The sequence below is a fragment of the Erpetoichthys calabaricus genome, chromosome 3 (assembly GCF_900747795.2).
Source record: "Erpetoichthys calabaricus chromosome 3, fErpCal1.3, whole genome shotgun sequence".
NCBI lineage: Eukaryota > Metazoa > Chordata > Cladistia > Polypteriformes > Polypteridae > Erpetoichthys > Erpetoichthys calabaricus.
The window spans coordinates 229,271,905-229,290,737 of record NC_041396.2 but is presented as its reverse complement, the minus strand read 5'-3'; the positions used below and the strand labels follow the sequence as shown (position 1 = coordinate 229,290,737).

The 18,833-nt window shown below is 38.4% G+C and overlaps 1 protein-coding gene across 1 annotated transcript in view; it reads left to right on the top strand.

Moving 5' to 3' along the window:
* Positions 1-1,209: 1,209 nt before the first annotated feature.
* LOC114648702 (syntaxin-binding protein 5-like) overlaps positions 1,210-18,833 on the top strand; it is a 580,738-nt gene continuing 563,114 nt past the window's right edge. Inside the window, 2 exon segments of the mRNA XM_051924863.1 lie at positions 1,210-1,717; positions 4,141-4,238. Coding sequence (XP_051780823.1) covers positions 1,589-1,717; positions 4,141-4,238 — 227 coding nt within the window. The 5' untranslated portion in view covers positions 1,210-1,588.

Sequence of the window (18,833 nt, the reverse complement as noted above, 5' to 3'; positions counted from 1 at the left end):
CCTGTGCAGTAAAAGGCACTGGGTCCTAGAAACTATTGACATCGTCAGAAAAAAAATTGAAATGTTGAGATCTCTCTCTCTCTCTCTCTCTATATATATATATATACATATACTGCTCAAAAAATTAAAGGAACACTTTTTAATCAGAGTATAGCATCAAGTCAATGAAACATCTGGGATATTGATCTGGTCAGTTAAATAGCAGAGGGTGTTGTTAATCTCATCTAGGTGCACTAGAGGGGCAATAATGAGACGACCCCCAAAACAGGCATGGTTTAACAGGTGGAGGCTGGTGCAGTGGGTCCTGGGTTCCTCCTGGTGCAGGACAATGCCCGGCCTTATGTGGCGAGAGAATTCAGGCAGTTCCTGGAGGGTGAAGGAATTGATACCATTGACTGCCTCCCACGCTTACCTGACCTTAATCCAATAGAACACCTCTAGGACATCATGTTTCGGTCCATCCAACACCGCCAGGTTGCACCTCAGATTGTCCAGGAGCTCAGTGATGCCCTGGTCCAAATCTGGGAGGAGATCCCCCAGGACACCATCTGTCGTCTCATCATGAGCATGTCCTGATGTTGTAAGACATGCATACAAGCATTTGGGGGCCATACTGAGTACGATTTTGAGTTGCTGCACTGAAATTTCGGTAAAATGGACTAGCCTGCCGCATCATTTTTTCACGTTGATTTTCGGGCTGTCTTTGAATTTAGCCCTCTGTAGGTTGATAATTTTCATTTCCATCAAACGATGTGGCATTCTTTCATTTCTAACACATTACCTAGTCTATATCAGTATAGATATCCAGCATGATTTTTCCCATTGAGATCTGATGTGTTTTCAAAGTGTTAATTTAATTTTTGAGCAGTTTATATATAAAAAGTAAAAATCCTTAAGACATAATTTAACAGTTTACTTGACAAAGTGTTACGTCGTCGTCTATTTCTGCCGTCTGTAAAATTACGAAAAATTCGTCCTCTTTTTGTTAACAGTTTCCAGATTCTGACAATTCGATCTGCCATTCTAGAAGTTCACTTTCATTTTAGTTTAGCCACAGCGCAAGCACAACAGGCCTAGTCGGATCAAACTCTTTTTTTCTGACTGTAGAACAACCGCGCGAACCGGCACGGGGCGCCACTTAGTACAAGCCGTGACTTCTCACATCCGGGTGCTGCGCCAACTGCGCAGACTCGTCGCTGCGGCTGCGTTTCCGTGTCAGATCAGCTGTGTTGGTGGGGGGACGAGAAGGGAAGCGGAGCTCCGGAGAGAACGGCACAGACGCAGAGGGAGACGGAGGCTGCTGGTGGCACCGCACCGGCTCCACATCCTTCATCGAGTCAGTCATCTCCTCCGCGGTGCTTTACGTTAGCAAAGTGCCATTTAGCCGTCATGTCATGGAGACCGCAGTGACAACACCGCCTAACATGTGAGGAGCTACACGAGAGCAAAGAGAGCGAGCGACTGTGTGTCTGCTTCCCCCTCCTCCCCGGCCGTCTTGTTCGTGATTCTGTTCATCTCATTTTTTGTTGCCATTTTTGGCGTGCGGTGCATTTTTGCCTCTGCGTTTGGAGTGAATAGCATAACCAATATGAGGAAGTTCAAGAAGGTACTGGATGGCCTGACGGCGGTCTCATCTGCCTCCTCTTCTTCACAACCTGGAAACAGGGAAAATGACATCCCAGAGAGCCTGCAATCCGAGCACTTCCAGCTCTGCAAGGTGGGAAATAAAGACATTTCAGAGAAATATAAGGAGCTTTTGATTTAGTATACGTGTGAACTTAGTACTGGCGGAATTGTAAACGAGAATTTAGGGATTTAACCGTCCCCTCAAACCGCCCCCTCCACCGCAAAAAAATGTTGCTATGCAGATCAGCGGATAGGCAGGGGTTAAATCTGCATTTCATTCAGCACCGGCCTGGCAGATGTCAATATTAAAACTGCAGCAAGCACTAATTGATTTTTATATCATAATTGATTAAACAATAGGAGATACAACGATCACTTTGCATGTATCTTCCGAGAGGACAGGTGTGTTGTAGTGGCAGGAAAACTGCATCGTGGAATATGTTATACAGTGTTTTACGTCCCTCCCTTATTAAAAGTGACTCTCTTTTATTGCAGTCATATGATTGATCACCTGCATCACTTTACAGTAGCTGCGTGTGTTCGTTCTCACATTTGCCCGGATTGTAGTCAGTGTGTATGCGGCACGCGTCTGTCTGTCAGTTTGTCTTTGTTTTGTTCGGCCTCCCAGACATCCCAAAGCTTTGATTCAAAATGTCACCTATCAAACCGGGATGTAAAGTGTGTGCGTGTATGTGGTTTTTCAACCCCGTGTACTTTGCCCTTTTATTGACTAGATTCACGCTGTGTATTTCATTTCGCTTGTCCAGCCACTTCATTTTCCACCACTTAAACTGCATTCGCATTGAAGGAATCTCGGCACCATCGACAGCCCACCTGTATAGAAAAGTGGCACTGCCAATTATTTTGTCGGTGGTAATGAGAGGTGCATTTTTTCTTAGGGGTGGGACAGATGGCTACTTTTTTGGTTGTATGCAGGTAACTGCATTGCTGAGGATGCATGTTTTAAAGTGATGACAAGTGGGTTTCCAGTTCCGCAAGGTACTTCATGTAATATTTAAACGTTACATGTAGACTGACGTGTGGGGCTTTTGATGTGTGCTGTTTTTACGAGGGAATGATGCTAGAGCAACAGACCCCATCACCCCCGCCCTGACAGGACAGTGGATGCGGTGTGTCCGGTCGATCTCGTGCAGTAAGGGCAATATAGATAGCTTCGGGGCCGAAAGAAAGAAGTAGCATCTAGCTGTTTCAAACGAGACAGCGCAACTGCTTGACACCCCACGCAATAAGGGCTGCATGCAGCCGAGGCGATGTGTGAAACTGGGCTTATTCGCAGTTGGTGGGCACACCGTGCTACACGTGCGCATTGTGCAGGAAGACAAGGAATCCGAACAATCGTGCACCATGGCATCACACGCAGCAAAGATGCAACCATACACGCGAGGATTAAGATGGCAGCAGCGGTAACAGGATTTGCTCCCAAGTCAAGCACTTTCAACTAGACCCCTTGCAGTCCCAACTATTTCAGATCAGCTGATTGCGGTCTCGCTTTTTTAGTACCCCAAACTAAAAAAACAGTGGTTCTTGTAGGTGCTTAAAATATAATTAAGTCTTATTTCAGAGCAGTTACATAAGAGAGAAATAAATGACCTCATCGAGGTTGCAGCGTCACAGGGCTACAAGAGTGACGTGTTTTTTTCCCCCATTCTCTCGCCATAGCATAAGGCTTGTGATATTTGATGGGGTGGGGGTTGGGACTGTGGCTTGTAGTGGTAGCCTGGTGAATAAGATGGCAGAGTGAGTTACTGAGAGGGGGTGGGGCTGGTTTTGTGGGTCGTTAAGTAACATGCCTATTTCACCTTCTGTCTAATGTGTGTGTGTGTGTGTGAAGTCTTGTTTATTTTGGGGAAAAAAAATCACTGGTAAAGCACCGGTACAGGAGCAGGTGGAAGCAGCCTTCGTTACATAATATTAATACGCTTCTGGGTCGCATTAGATCCTTTCTCTAGAGAGAGAGACAAAAATGCAGTCTCATGTTTCAGACACTGCCACAAAGCACGCGTTTTCCAACAAAAATAATGACAAATCTCGAGAAATGATCTCACTGTACCCTGTTCAAGAACAGCTCTGTCAGTTTGGTGGCAGTGCACATTTTATTTCTTCTTTTTAACACTTGCTTACTTGATTGATTTTTTTAAGCATACATTTACATAAAAATATTGCAAATGTGTTTTTAAATGACATTTTTTTTTCTTCCTGTTTCCTCTTAAAAAAGATGAGTATTTTTAATTGATTATGCCTAGACTGCTTTTCTGGATTCCACATTTTGTTACAATGCTAACTCTAAAGACCTCAGAAATGAAGTGGCATCCTGATGAAATTTATAGCAGAGGCAAGTTAGCAATGTGTGTGAATTATATATTGCTAATGTTTATCTTGAACTCAGGCTTCACTAAACTCTATCACATTGTTGTCAATGTAAAATTGCCAATGCAAGTTTCTAATTCCATCCTTTCTTTTTGTTTTGTGCCTCATCCTTTGTGGGTTTTGCAGACGGTTCGCCATGGTTTCCCTTATCAGCCCTCTGCAATGGCTTTCGATCCTGTGCAGAAAATCTTGTCCATCGGGACGCAGAATGGAGGTTTGAGGCTGTATCCTTTTTATTATGTAAAATGCACTTTACAGTTGTCCGCTGCTGCTTTATCTGATTTTAAAGTGCAGTAGGTATGCTTTTCTTTTCTTGTGCTCTATTGAAGTAACTGGGGCTGATGAGTGGAAGGCACAGTAGCTGCTTATCCTAGACACAGAGATCCTTAACAGTGATTTAACATGTGGATGGAGTGAACATGTAGTAAAATTATCTTTTAGTGTAGTAATTTTCTGCTGTCAAGCTCAGTATCATTAAGTGTTTCGTAATAAAACATATCTTCTCATTTTGGACTGGGTTTAGCACTCTTTACTGCATGCTTGATATTCAAATGTATGTTTCAGCATCCTAATGAAATAAGAATTTGATGGTCTATCCTTTGCATTCAGACATATTGACTCCTATGTGTTATCTTTCAAAGTTTATTTTCATAAAGAGCGTTATCTGTTCTTTGTAAAAAATTGTATTTTAAGGAAAGTTGATAAAAGTTTTTAAGGGGAATGCCATTTAATATAGTTTTGTTTTACTTTTATATAAAATGTTTTCTGTGATTTTTATGTGTGGGGTTAAAACTGTTGCTGTTCTTATTTTTTTGTGGCACATTGCCATTTGACAGTGGTCGTACCCTGGTTTGATTCCTGGATATTGGGTACCTTCTATGTGGAGTTTGAATATTCCCCTTATGTGCTTTTGATTTCCTCCCACAGACCAAAGGCATGTTGTTAAGATGACTGCCATATCTAAATCAGCTTGGTGTTAGATTGTCCTTGTGTGTGTTTATATGTATACCCAGCATTAGACAGGCATTATGTCCAGTGCTAGTTTACTCTCAGTGTGATGGGTCCCTTTTGAATAGTATATCCACCTTGTGAACTTTATTTGGAAAAGCTTATTTGAAAAAAAATTTATGGGTGATTTGATTTTTTAATGGTTACCTTGCAAGTGGACAAGTTGCCTTTAAATCTTTGCAGATGTAGCATGAAATGTTGCTAGAGATCCAGGAATGTTTATAGAACATAATAATTAGTAGCGGGCTCAATGGTCTTAAGTAGAAACATCACTTGTAGTGTTAGTAAATTATTATCTTCAGGTACTTTTCAATATATTATTTTTATATAACTAAAGAATGCCCTACTTAAAACTGATATTTTTAGTAGTAGTGTCATGCAAATTAGTAGTTAGGGATTACAATGAAGATTTAAAAGGGAAGCTGGAAAATTATATTAGGCTCTGCTTCCTCTAATATTCTTGTCTTGTATTGTTGAAAACTACTAGTGCTTTGGCCTAACACTGTACAAATATAATACAGTACTTCTGAGTCTGCATGATTGTTCACAGAATGCCTTTGGTTAGAAAGTAAAATCCAAGTAAAATGAAATTTGTTTTGCAAAACAAAGCAGTTAGATTTGCATCAAATCAGCTAGCAAAAGCAGAGATGGAAATGTGTATGGTATTAACATTAGGAAAACTTCATGGTATTTTGTTATCATTGAGGTTAGGATATAAGGGTAATTTTTAGGTGTTGTCACAGAATAAAATATAAACATTTTAAACGTATTGTTTGATGAAGAGAGCATAATCACGGTCAGTCTTTACTTTTTTTTTATAGAATGCCATTTACCAATCTGCATCAGCATAGGGCTCCTTGCAGAGCCGTGCCATCCTGTATTATTGATTAACTTTTAAACTTTTTTTTTTTTGGTCACTTACTCGCACTAAACTGACATAGTTTCCAACTTTTTGTTTTATTCAGCTGAATGAAATGTATGAAATCTGGTTAGAAAGATACTCATGACAGTCTAATAAAGAGAGGAGTGCCCAGGGCCTTGCCCTTTCCAGTTACAATGAGTCACCCCCTTGAGTGTTCATCTTTCATAATTTGTTGTAAGAAGGAAAGAAGACTGTGTGTGTGTGTGCGTGTGCTTGTATTTTCCTCTGTATTAAACATGAATACATTTATGTTCTCAGCACTATCTCATGATGTGCACAGCAGGGTTTTAAGTGTGAATTCAAGGCACTTTGATCAGAAGTCGCCATGGGCTTTTACTGCACAGAAAGCCATGATTTCAATAAGGAAAGATGATTGTGAAATACATTTAGACTTTGTTTTTTTGTGACCAGTGCTTACATATTTTATGATTTATAGTCTGTGTAATTAAAAAGCATATGCAAGCAAACACACATGCAGTGGTTTTATGTAGAAAACATAGGTTTGATTGCTTGTTTATTGGATGATATATTGGTAATCTGTGAGATTTTAGTAATGTCTTAAAAACAAAAAAGAGATTGCAAACATTTCTAATATAAAATTTAGTCATTACAAGTGTGATTAAAGGTAATAAAGCTGTTTCTTACATTTGCCTTGTCCAGTTTTATTAATGAGTCACTTACAGTGTTATTAAATCCAAATTGCTTTTATCACCTTACTAAGTTTTATAGGAATTGACATGGTGTGCCAGGTTGACTGGTAAATCTGTTTTGATCCAATAACAATGCATGATTTTGTGCAATGCCCAGTGATTAAAATAGTTCCTAGCAATCTTAATTTACAACAAAAATGGATGGATAGGAGTGGGTTGTTTCTTTTAGTACATTCTAAGTGGAAAAGGGAGTGCTACATGATCACATCCCTGCACATTTCACATTTTTGTTTATGTTGCATCATTAATAAATTGTTAGCCATATGGCGGCTTCTGTTTAGTCTATGCAGGAATATGTGCTGATCAAGTTGCAAATTCTCAGAAGTATAGTAAAGTATATTTAGTTGCATGAATGACTGCATCAGGCAAAATGAAACAACAAAAAGGGGAAAGTTATATCCATACTAAAAACACACATAAAAGTTAGAAACTGTTTTGGTTGTTACGTCATCATAACTGACAAAAGACCAACAGCTGAAATGTTACTTCTAATTTTCTGTTAAAATTCTTTTTTGTGTGTTAACTACAGTATAACATTGAATTAATGGTGTCATTAAACATTGCTATTAATTATTTTGAAAATTCTAATAATGATTTTAGTATTGTCGGCAAAAATGCAATTTGAAAAACAAGATTAATATTTTAATAGAAAATTTGGTTCTTTGGTAAACAGTTTAAAGGAGAATTCTAAGACCCCTATGATTAGGTTTTAAAATTCAATGTCCCAAATACCTCAATGGTCAAAGATCTCTTTTTTATGAATTTAATGCTAGGAAAATTGTGTTTATTGGCAAAATTTTAATGCAGATCAAGAACTAATTTGCGTACATTATGTGTCTGTCTCTGTAGCAGAAGTGCTGATCTGTTTGACTGCATCACATCTGGTGTCTGCAGACCACTTTGTGTCAGCTTTCCTCTCTTGAGCAAGTCTGCGGTAGACTTAATGACATTGATTTGGCATACAACAAAATGTACTTAGAAAATAGTAAAAGGATTTTATTTTGTGAATGATTTTATGACTATAGCAGTTTTACTGTGCATGTAACTAATTCTCTGATAAAGTACACTATTAGTTTCAATGTTCAATTTACACTTTTTTTTTTCTTGTGGTGTACCAAACACTCTTTTCTAGTCAGAAATGGAATAGCTAAGATGATGAAATAATTAATTTTTATATGTGTGAGTGGAAAAATAAGTACTTCACATGTAATTGAAGTTTGCATATTCTCCCCGTGTCTGCGTGGGTTTCCTCCGGGCGCTCCGGTTTCCTCCCACAGTCCAAAGACATGCAGGTTAGGTGGATTGGCGTTTCTAAATTGGCCCTAGTGTGTGCTTGGTGTGTGGGTGTGTTTGTGTGTGTCCTGCAGTGGGTTGGCACCCTGCCCAGGATTGTTTCCTGCCTTGTGCCCTGTGTTGGCTGGGATTGGCTCCAGCAGACCCCCGTGACCCTGTGTTCGGATTCAGCGGGTTGGGAAATGGATGGATGGATGGACATGTAATTGAGAAAAAAAGCAGATACTTGTCTGCATTTGCTTTTTAGGTCTTGCATTGGTCACTGTTGCTGCCTCTCCGCTCCATAGACCAAGATTCAGTTTTTTGCTTTGTCCTTGCTGTGTAGCATGTGTAGATTATGCCAGTGTTCATAGATTATTGTCTGTGAACTCTGGTCTCTTCCCACTTATCAAATACTTTCATCTTAGGTTGGTTGTTTATCCTAAATTGGCACAGTATAAGTTTAAGTGTCAGTGCCCACTTTGATAAACTGGCTTTGTAATTTATCTGGGGTTTATTGTTCTGCTTTGCACAAGTGCTTCTATTGTGGATTCTGGGTCCATGTGGCTCAGTAAAATACTGTATAAAGTGGGGTTCATAAAATAGATAAATGGATGTTTTAAAGGAGGAAAATCTTTTGTTAGGCATATGTTTGATGATGAATTCATTATTGTAAATCGAATACAGTAGGAAATAGCAGAATTTTGTTAAGGTTTGAAGTGTGACCTTTTGTGGATGTGTTTAATTTTAGGCTGTATCCTTCAGTCAATTAAACTTTTAGCATTTAAAATGACAAATAAACCATGCCATTATGTTTTCCTTTTGTTATTGAAGTTAAAGTGTATCTAAAGGTTAAAACATCCAAAATGTTGCTTCATTTTGAGAACCACAAAAATCATAAAACAATAATATTACATCAAATAAACACCTACTTTAAAGAGATTTTCTCCTCATTTTATATATTCCATGCCTCCTGTTAAATAAATACCCTGTGGTAAAACTTTATCAGATATGTTCATTTTACATACTGAAGCAGAAATTTATATTTTAATCAACCTAATTTCCATGTAAATATAACATAAAATCAATTGTTCTTTTACAACCTACTCTGTAGTGTGTTTTATGGTCAACACTAGAGTTAAGAATTGTCAGGAGTGCCATAATGCAATATTATCGTGATAGATGAATCACAACACAGTAATTTTTTTTTATTTTAATGTTTTAAAGTATCATCATTCAGTTCTATACTGTATTGCAATTTACTATTCCCGTAACCCTTTTGTTTGTATTAGCGGTGTAAATCAGTAATTAAGACTTGAATATTTCATATTTAGATTGTTAAGATATATTCTAATCTTTGTTTAAAATTCATGGGGCATACAAAAAGTAGGTTGTAATATAATTATAGATAGTTTTTTCACAATAAATAGTTAAAACTTTCATACATCTGGAGAATATGATAACTATTCAATTATCAAGTATTGATAAAATGTTCATGTTAATTAATCATGGTATGCAGCATCCTGTGGTGTGTCTTAAGACAAGTGGGTTTCAACTACTCTTATTTCTGTGCTTTCTTTTTATTTAATTATTTTGTGAATTGTAAAGTCAATATAAATCATCTTTTAAGTGATCCCCTAAAGATATTGGGAGAGGAAGTCCTAGAATGTAGTATCCCAATGTATTGTGGTCTTACTATGATAATGACTCCAGATTGTATGTTCCAGTTTAAGGGCTTTCTTTGCTATAATTTTGTAAAAACAAAAATGAATCCAAACCCTCAACTTAAAATCTGACAATACATTTGGTATAGAAAACTGTGCTTGATGCATTTCTATATTTCAATAGTTGGCATAGTATGAACGTTAGCACAGCTGCATAGATTCTTTTCCGTATGAAAGTACATTGTGAAAAAATCCTGATAGTTTTCCCGAGTGTATCAGTGATTTATCATAACTGGTAATATGCAGTATTCTGCTTTTTCCTACCACTAGTCTACAGCACCATTTATTTTTAACACAAGGTGAGATGACTTGCTCAGAGTTACACAGTAACTCAATGGTTGTAACTGAAACTTTTACATCATGTGTTTTCTGCCTAGCGTCATCACCCTCAAGGCAAAACTGTACAATGTATTTTTTGTCTTTTGAAAAGGAAGATACCCAGTTCTAGGTAATCTTTAAAAAATCAAGTTAATCGGCACTTAGAATTTGGAACACCTACTATTTTAGGTTACGTTTCTGTGCTAATTGCAAAATGTAAAGACACTACCCATGTTTCTTTTTTGTGAAAGTAGTGAGTGTTGGTAATATAGTAAAATTGCAGTTTCCATTAATATCTTGTCTCATTCAATTGCAGGGTGGTCAACCCTAGTCCTAAAGGACCACAGTGGATGTTGAGTTTTTTAAAATAATTTGTTAATTTCTAGTCAGTATTTATTGCTAATTGAAGTTCTTGCTTAATAGCATACTAGGGTAAAGTAATCTTTCTCTAAAATACAACTTTAGCTCATTTTAAAATTTTAATAGCATTTGGTGCAGGGGAATCTGTTCAATTTTTTATATTTAATTTTAATTAAATGCTTGTAATGAGTTTTAGTTTCTTAATTGTTTTTTTTATTTATCCTAGCTACATTTCAGTGAAAAAAATGTGGCATATATCAGTAATGTTGTTAGTAGAGATATAAATGATTTGTTGATCAGTCAGTAGCTGCGTCAAACGGAAAATCCTTAAATCAGACTGGATAAGTGGATTAGAATATGAATGAATGAAAAAATCTTGTAATGGATCTCAGCATAGTGATTTAGTCAGTTATTGATCAACAACATTCGTCAATTTATATTTTTGTTGCCTAATGTTTGTATGTCCTGATGGTGGTGCTTTTGTAATTAGTGTAGAGTGTATTGAATTTTTAAGTGAAAGTGCTCTTTAAAAAATAAATTGAATTAAATTTAATTGTCTTGGAAAAGAAATGTTTTTTTTCGTATTGCCATTATCAAATAGCTGAAATGATACAGTTACATTGAAAAAAAAAAGAGTGGTAGCAATATGATGATTTGTACAAAAGTTAATGTGCACACTTAATAATTTTAAATGTGGTATATAATACCAGGAATAAGGAGCAGAATATGGAATTTAATGGTGTGCACCCGTAAAATCAATAATTAATTTATAATTACAAAATTGGTTTGAATTATTACTGCTGGTTAAGAACATGTTTGAACAAATTTTGAACTACTGAGTAAGGGTTTAAACTGATAAACACAAAGTGGCAAATTAAGCCTAGATCCATCCCTTCCTTACTCTTCAAGGCTGCACATGTCATGTGACCCACCTGTGCTTATATTATTGAGATAGTTTGTAAACTGTGTTATGCAGTGTGAAAAATGCCACAGGGTTTGCTTAGCCTGTACTTGATGAAGACCACTATACCAGGGATTTGGGGGGAATCTAACTATTTTGGAATGTTGTGGTACCTTAATTTTGTATGTATTCATTTTAAAGAATGTGCTCATTTAATACCTTTGATAGCTAGAGGTGTTCCTGTACATCAGAGCAGCTTGTGATGGATTAGTGCTGTGTTTACTGTCTGGCAAGTAAAGGTTAAACTTATGATGTTTTGTGCATAATTTGATTTACATTTTTACTGTCTCTGAGATGTGAGCAATCTCCATTGAACATGTTGTCTTCCAGCTATACTTTAATGTACAATCACAGAGAAGAGGATTTTTCATGTTTGTGATTTTTGACTTTTGGTGAAAACACTCCTTTGATTTTTGGCAGAGTAATATACAAAACAGGAGTGCTGTGGCTCATTTTATTTCATTATGAAGCTTCTTATCACAAACATCCTATCCTCTTTTCTCTTATTTTTCTAACGTTTTCAAATTAAGCTGTTCACTGTCCAATTTTTGTTTACAGTAATCCCTCCTCCATCGCGAGGGTTGCGTTCCAGAACCCCCCGTGAAAGGTGAAAATCCGCGAAGTAGAAACCATACGTTCATATGGTTCTTTTTACATATTTTAAGCCCTTATAAACTCTCCCACACTATTATAAACATTTCCCGCACAATTATACAGCATAAACCCTTTGTATTCTCTTAGATATTAGGTAAGATTCGTTGAAATTATGTATATAAACACAGTTTATATACAGTAAAACCTAAATATTATTTTAAAGATATCGAGCGTCTCCGATATCACATGTTACAGCCATTACGACAGACAGGCCACCAGCAATAAATACGTACAATACAAGAAAAATTGTATACAGTAAAATGTGTGTACAGTGACACTAAACTATGTACATGTAATAAGTACTGTACGTAGATAATTAATTATGGTTACTCACCAACAATGACACGACGACTTGTCCGATAACGATGAGTTTAATTTTACTGCACAACAAAGGATAGCATTACAGCTCTTCTAAAGGAGCCTCTTCAGGCGACTGTGTAGCACCGCCGTTGTTCTTCTTCCAGCACTCTTCAATCCAAATCCCTAAAGCAGATTCCATCCAGACTACTGCCTTATCACGTCCACTTGCAACTCGTTTTGCGCCCTGGTTAAAGGACACTGCGGCCGTAGATCTTATATGCTTTTCCTCCTTTTTAAATAAAAAGAATCGTGGACTCATTGATGCCGTAATGGTGTCCTGCAGCGGTGTAGCTGTTCCCTTCCTTCAACATATCCAAAACTTTTACCTTTTCTGCAATCATTTGCATCTTCTGTTGGCGCTTGGACACGGCCCCTGAAGCAGTAGCAGGAGCACGTTAATGCTGAATAAGTGAGATGAGACTTCCTGGTTAATGCAGCACTCTGTCGCTGAGCCAATCAGCACACAGGAACTTAACTGTGTGCTCTGATTAGGTAGCTTCTCAGTCATCCGTCAATAGCGTCCCTTGTATGAAATCAACTGAGGAAGCATGTACCAGAAGTAAAGAGACCCATTGTCCGCAGAAACCCGCGAAGCAGCGAAAAATCCGCGTTATATATTTAGATATGCTTACATATAAAATCCGCGAAAGTCAAAGCGCGATATAGCGAGGGATTACTGTACAGTCATTTGTTTAACTGTATGACAAACTAATGTGAAGCAAAATAGTACATTGTAGTGACTCATAGTACTGTTTCATGTGTGATTTTAGATCTATCAATCCAAATCGACTTGTAAATGTTCTTTTGAGTTTATTGAATTAGTGGATGTAAGATACTTGACCTGTCTGTCATTGTGAGTGTTGTTTTTTTAATTGACCCATGTCTTTCAGAAGATCTGCTTGGTGAGCTTTTCTTGCTTTAAATTAAAGTATTTCTTCAACAGCTATTGATTAGAAGAACTGTGAGATCATGCCTTTTACCTAAAAAATATTTTATAAATATGAAAATTGGTACATACATACTTAAGACATTGCTTCAGGGTAAATATAGGTGTTCTTGTATGCAAAGACAGGTTAGCTTTATTAGATTTATTTTCATTGATGGACTCCACAAATCTAGTATATTTTAGACAATCTGGTAATTCATTAGTGTCCCTGAATTACTCTTTTAACTATGGCATGGCAGCTTTTAGGTCAGGCTTTGTCTATGTGCCAGTTCTGTGTTGGTCTTGTAGATAAGAGCCCTGCAAAAAAAAAAAGAAACAAAACAAGATAATAAACCTGCACAACAAAGATGTCATTTTGTTTTGTTAAAGAGCACTTAGCCCTCAACTGTGGCTCAGTGTTTTTAAGGTGCGTTTGGTATAATCAACCAGTACATTTCTATTTTTAGAACGCTGCCCATAAAAATTGTTTATGGTGCCTTTTTTTTAAAAAAAAAAAGTGCAACTATATTACCACATTTGAAAGTCTTTTCCTTTATTACAGTACTAGGGAGTTTGCTCCCTGCTCGCTAACCCCCCCCTCCCCCCCGGCCTGAACGCACCCCAAGGAGACACGGTCGCATTTCCGAAACTCCCTCTTAAACGGTGATACAATGGGAAACAAATATAGGGTTTTTTTTTTTTTTTTTTTTTTTAACCTCCTCTTTGCTCGATCAGCTGCAGGCTTGCTACTGTTGCTGTGCCATGTGATCTGCATCTCGTGCAGTGCTTCGAACATTTAAAAGCCTGTACAGCAGCTGTCCAACTCTTTGTCTTTTGTTTTCAGCCTCGGGCGTGGTTAAATCTATTGGCACAAAGACTCCTCTCGCAGGACATGAGTTCTTGATTTATTTTAGTTTATAATTTAAAAATGGAATAAGAATCTGAAAAATCTAACAACATCACATTAAAGGTCTATAAATTCTGAAAAGTATGATACCAAACATATATATAAAGCATGACAAAAAAATGTGATATTAAAATGTCACATAAAATTGTTGCACAAAATCGTTTTTTTTATATAGATACAGTATATTGATTTTATGTATATATATATATATATATATATATATATAATATTCACAGCGCATCACTTTTTCCACATTTTGTTATGTTACAGCCTTATTCCAAAATGGATTAAATTCATTTTTTTCCTGAGAATTCTACACACAACACCCCATAATGACAACGTGAAAAAAGTTTACTTGAGGTTTTTGCAAATTTATTAAAAATAAAAAAACTGAGAAATCACATGTACATAAGTATTCACAGCCTTTGCTCAATACTTTCGATGCACCTTTGGCAGCAATTACAGCCTCAAGTCTTTTTGAATATGATGCCACAAGCTTGGCACACCTATCCTTGGCCAGTTTCGCCCATTCCTCTTTGCAGCACCTCTCAGGCTCCATCAGGTTGAATGGGAAGTGTCAGTGCACAGCTATTTTAAGATCTCTCCAGAGATGTTCAATCGGATTCAAGTCTGGGCTCTGGCTGGGCCACTCAAGGACATTCACAGAGTTGTCCTGAAGCGACTCCTTTGATATCTTGGCTGTGTGCTTAGGGTCGTTGTCCTGCTGAAAGACGAACCGTCGCCCCAGTCTGAGGTCAAGAGCGCTCTGGAGCAGGTTTCCATCCAGGATGTCTCTGTACATTGCTGCAGTCATCTTTCCCTTTATCCTGACTAGTCTCCCAGTTCCTGCCGCTGAAAAACATCCCCACAGCATGATACTGCCACCACCATGCCTCACTGTAGGGATGGTGCCTGGTTTCCTCCAAACGTGACGCCTGGCATTCACACCAAAGAGTTCAGTCTTTGTCTCATCAGACCAGAGAATTTTCTTTCTCATGGTCTGAGAGTCCTTCAGGTGCCTTTTGGCAAACTCCAGGCGGGCTGCCATGTGCCTTTTTCTAAGGAGTGGCTTCCATTTTCTAAGGAGTGGCTTCTACCATACAGGCCTGATTGGTGGATTGCTGCAGAGATGGTTGTCCTTCTGGAAGGTTCTCCTCTCTCCACAGAGGACCTCTGGAGCTCTGACAGAGTGATCATTGGGTTCTTGGTCACCTTCCTGACTAAGGCCCTTCTCCCCCGATCACTCAGTTTAGATGGCCGGCCAGCTTTTCAAACTTCTTCCACTTACGGATGATGAAGGCCACTGTGCTCATTGGGACCTTTAAAGCAGCAGAAAGTTTTCTGTAACGTTCCCTAGATTTGTGCCTTGAGACAATCCTGTCTCGGAGGTCTACAGACAATTCTTTTGACTTCATGCTTGGTTTGTGCTCTGACATGAACTGTCAACTGTGGGACCTTATATAGACAGGTGTGTGCCTTTCCAAATCATGTCCAATCAACTGAATTTACCACAAGGTGGACTCCAATTAAGCTGCAGAAACATTTCAAGGATGATCAGGGGAAACAGGATGCACCTGAGCTCAATTTTGAGCTTCATGGCAAAGGCTGTGAATACTTATGTACATGTACTTTCTCAATGTTTTTATTTTTAATAAATTTGCAAAAATATCAAGTAAACATTTTTCACCGGGGTGGTGGTCCCCCTCTTTAAGAAGGGGGATCGGAGGGTGTGTTCCAACTACAGAGGGATCACACTCCTCAGCCTCCCTGGAAAAGTCTATTCAGGGGTCCTGGAGAGGAGGGTCCGTCGGATAGTCGAGCCTCGGATTCAGGAGGAACAGTGTGGTTTTCGTCCTGGTCGCGGAACAGTGGACCAGCTCTATACCCTTAGCAGGGTCCTGGAGGGTGCATGGGAGTTTGCCCAACCAGTCTACATGTGTTTTGTGGACTTAGAAAAGGCATTCGACCGTGTCCCTCGGGGAATCCTGTGGGGGGTACTCCGAGAGTATGGGGTACCGGCCCCCCTGATAAGGGCTGTTCAGTCCCTGTACGATCAGTGCCAGAGCTTGGTCCGCATTGCCGGCAGTAAGTCGAACCCGTTTCCAGTGAGAGTTGGACTCCGCCAGGGCTGCCCTTTGTCACCGATTCTGTTCATAACTTTTATGGACAGAATTTCTAGGCGCAGCCAGGGTGTTGAGGGGGTCCGGTTTGGTGGGCTCAGGATTGGGTCACTGCTTTTTGCAGATGATGTTGTCCTGTTTGCTTCATCAGGCCGTGATCTTCAGCTCTCTCTGGATCGGTTCGCAGCCGAGTGTGAAGCGGCTGGGATGAGAATCAGCACCTCCAAATCCGAGACCATGGTCCTCAACCGGAAAAGGGTGGAGTGCCCTCTCAGGGTTGGTAGCGAGATCCTGCCCCAAGTGGAGGAGTTCAAGTATCTCGGGGTCTTGTTCACGAGTGAGGGAAGAATGGAGCGTGAGATCGACAGGCGGATCGGTGCGGCATCCGCAGTAATGCGGGCGTTGCATCGGTCTGTCGTGGTGAAAAAGGAGCTGAGCCGCAAGGCGAAGCTCTCAATTTACCAGTCGATCTATGTTCCTACCCTCACCTATGGTCATGAGCTATGGGTAGTGACCGAAAGAACGAGATTGCGAATACAAGCGGCTGAAATGAGTTTCCTCCGCAGGGTGTCTGGGCTTTCCCTTAAAGATAGGGTGAGAAGCTCAGTCATCCGGGAGGGGCTCAGAGTAGAGCCGCTGCTCCTCCGCATCGAGAGGAGTCAGATGAGGTGGCTCGGGCATCTGATCAGGATGCCTCCTGGACGCCTCCCTGGTGAGGTGTTCCAGGCACGTCCAACCGGGAGGAGGCCCCGGGGAAGACCCAGGACACTCTGGAGGGACTATGTCTCTCGACTGGCCTGGGAACGCCTTGGGATTCTCCCGGAAGAGCTAGAAGAAGTGGCCGGGGAGAGGGAAGTCTGGGCATCTCTGCTCAAGCTGCTGCCCCCGCGACCCGACCTCGGATAAGCGGGAGACAATGGATGGATGGATGGACATTTTTCACGTTGTCATTATGGGGTGTTGTGTGTAGAATTCTGAGGAAAAAAATGAATTTAATCCATTTTGGAATAAGGCTGTAACATAACAAAATGTGGAAAAAGTGATGCGCTGTGTATATATATATATATATATATATATATATATATATATAGAGTAGATTAATAAATTATTTGCTTATTGCACGCAGGTGCTCCCATTATGTGGCATACTTAAGTTTTTCATTAGGTCAGACATCTTTAATCTTGTATTTTTTATGTCTGGGTAATTTCTAATGATGGGGTTTTACTTTTTTTTTGCCAGAATATGACCGCTTTACTTTGACATTTATCAATTAATTTTTATATCAGTGGTAAGGGATCCAAGGCAATGAATAACATTAAGTTCAGCACTCACATTTAGCAGTAAAATAATGTAATTTCACTAATTCCATTCATAGTTAGTGAGATGAATTAATGTTAAAGAAATTGCAAGAAGCAGAATGAAACAAAACCTGTTTTTCTGAGATACAATATATTAGTTTTCATATTTGCATAAAACTTGCCATGGAGAAAGTTGCAGATATGTAGTTTCTTTTTGTTTTTTTTTTTATAAAGCATCACATTGTTTTCTTTTGTGTAGTTTAGAACAGGCTTTTCTTTATATTGACCTGATAAGAACAATCATTTTTTATTCTTGTTTTAACTGCCTTATTAACCATTTTTTCAAAATAAACTTGTTAGTGAGTTTTTGTAGAACAATTACAAAAAAGACTGCATTCAGTATTACTTTATTTTAAAACCTTTTAAAAAATATTGTAAAATTAGCATTTCAGCATGGTTTTATATAATAAGAGTTATAATAAGTACCAAAGTGATTCTGTTTTCGCTATACAAACCATTTTTTTCTTAGCCCCATTTAAGAAATCTTGTAGAATATGTTACTGAAAAATCTGTATTTGTTATTTGAAATTAAATAAATGGTCATTTTTGTTTGTTTGTCAATAAACAAGATAATTGGAACATCTTATTTAACTCTGAACTGCAATTTTAGTATTAAAGAAAAGACTATTTATTATGTTATTGTTTTACATTTTTTTTCTATGTAGTCAACCTTTGTTTCATGTTCTCATAAAAGTTTTTCATTGCAAAAAGCATATTGTTGGTATTAAAATTGAGATAGCCTGTCTTTCTTTCTTTTGAAGTAGTGGTGATTGGGTACAGCCTTATGCATGAGTTTGTGAGAACTCATTTAGGTATGAGTGTCTTTTTTTCTTGTTACCATTTTTTAAATATTTCTTTCTTTGCCTGTTAATATTAATTTCTGAATCCAAGGACAGAGTGCCTTTTCCCATAAAGAGAATTTTAAGTGTTTGAGTTGTTTGCTTGCTAGAGATTTTGTTTTGACATCATTAAGTGTAAGCACACTTCCCTATTTTCACAAATGAACAGTGTAGTTCTTGGGTTAAAAGTAACTTGATTCCAATTTTCGACTCATCTCCAGTTTTTTTTGGACTGTTTAAAATTAATTGTGCAAAAGATGCAAACATTGGGAAAGAAAAGGATGTTAAAGATAGAGCTGCCAGTCAAGAGGAAAAGAGGAAGGCCTAAGAGAAGGTTTATGGATGAGGTGAGAGAGGACATGCAGGTGATAGGTGTGACAG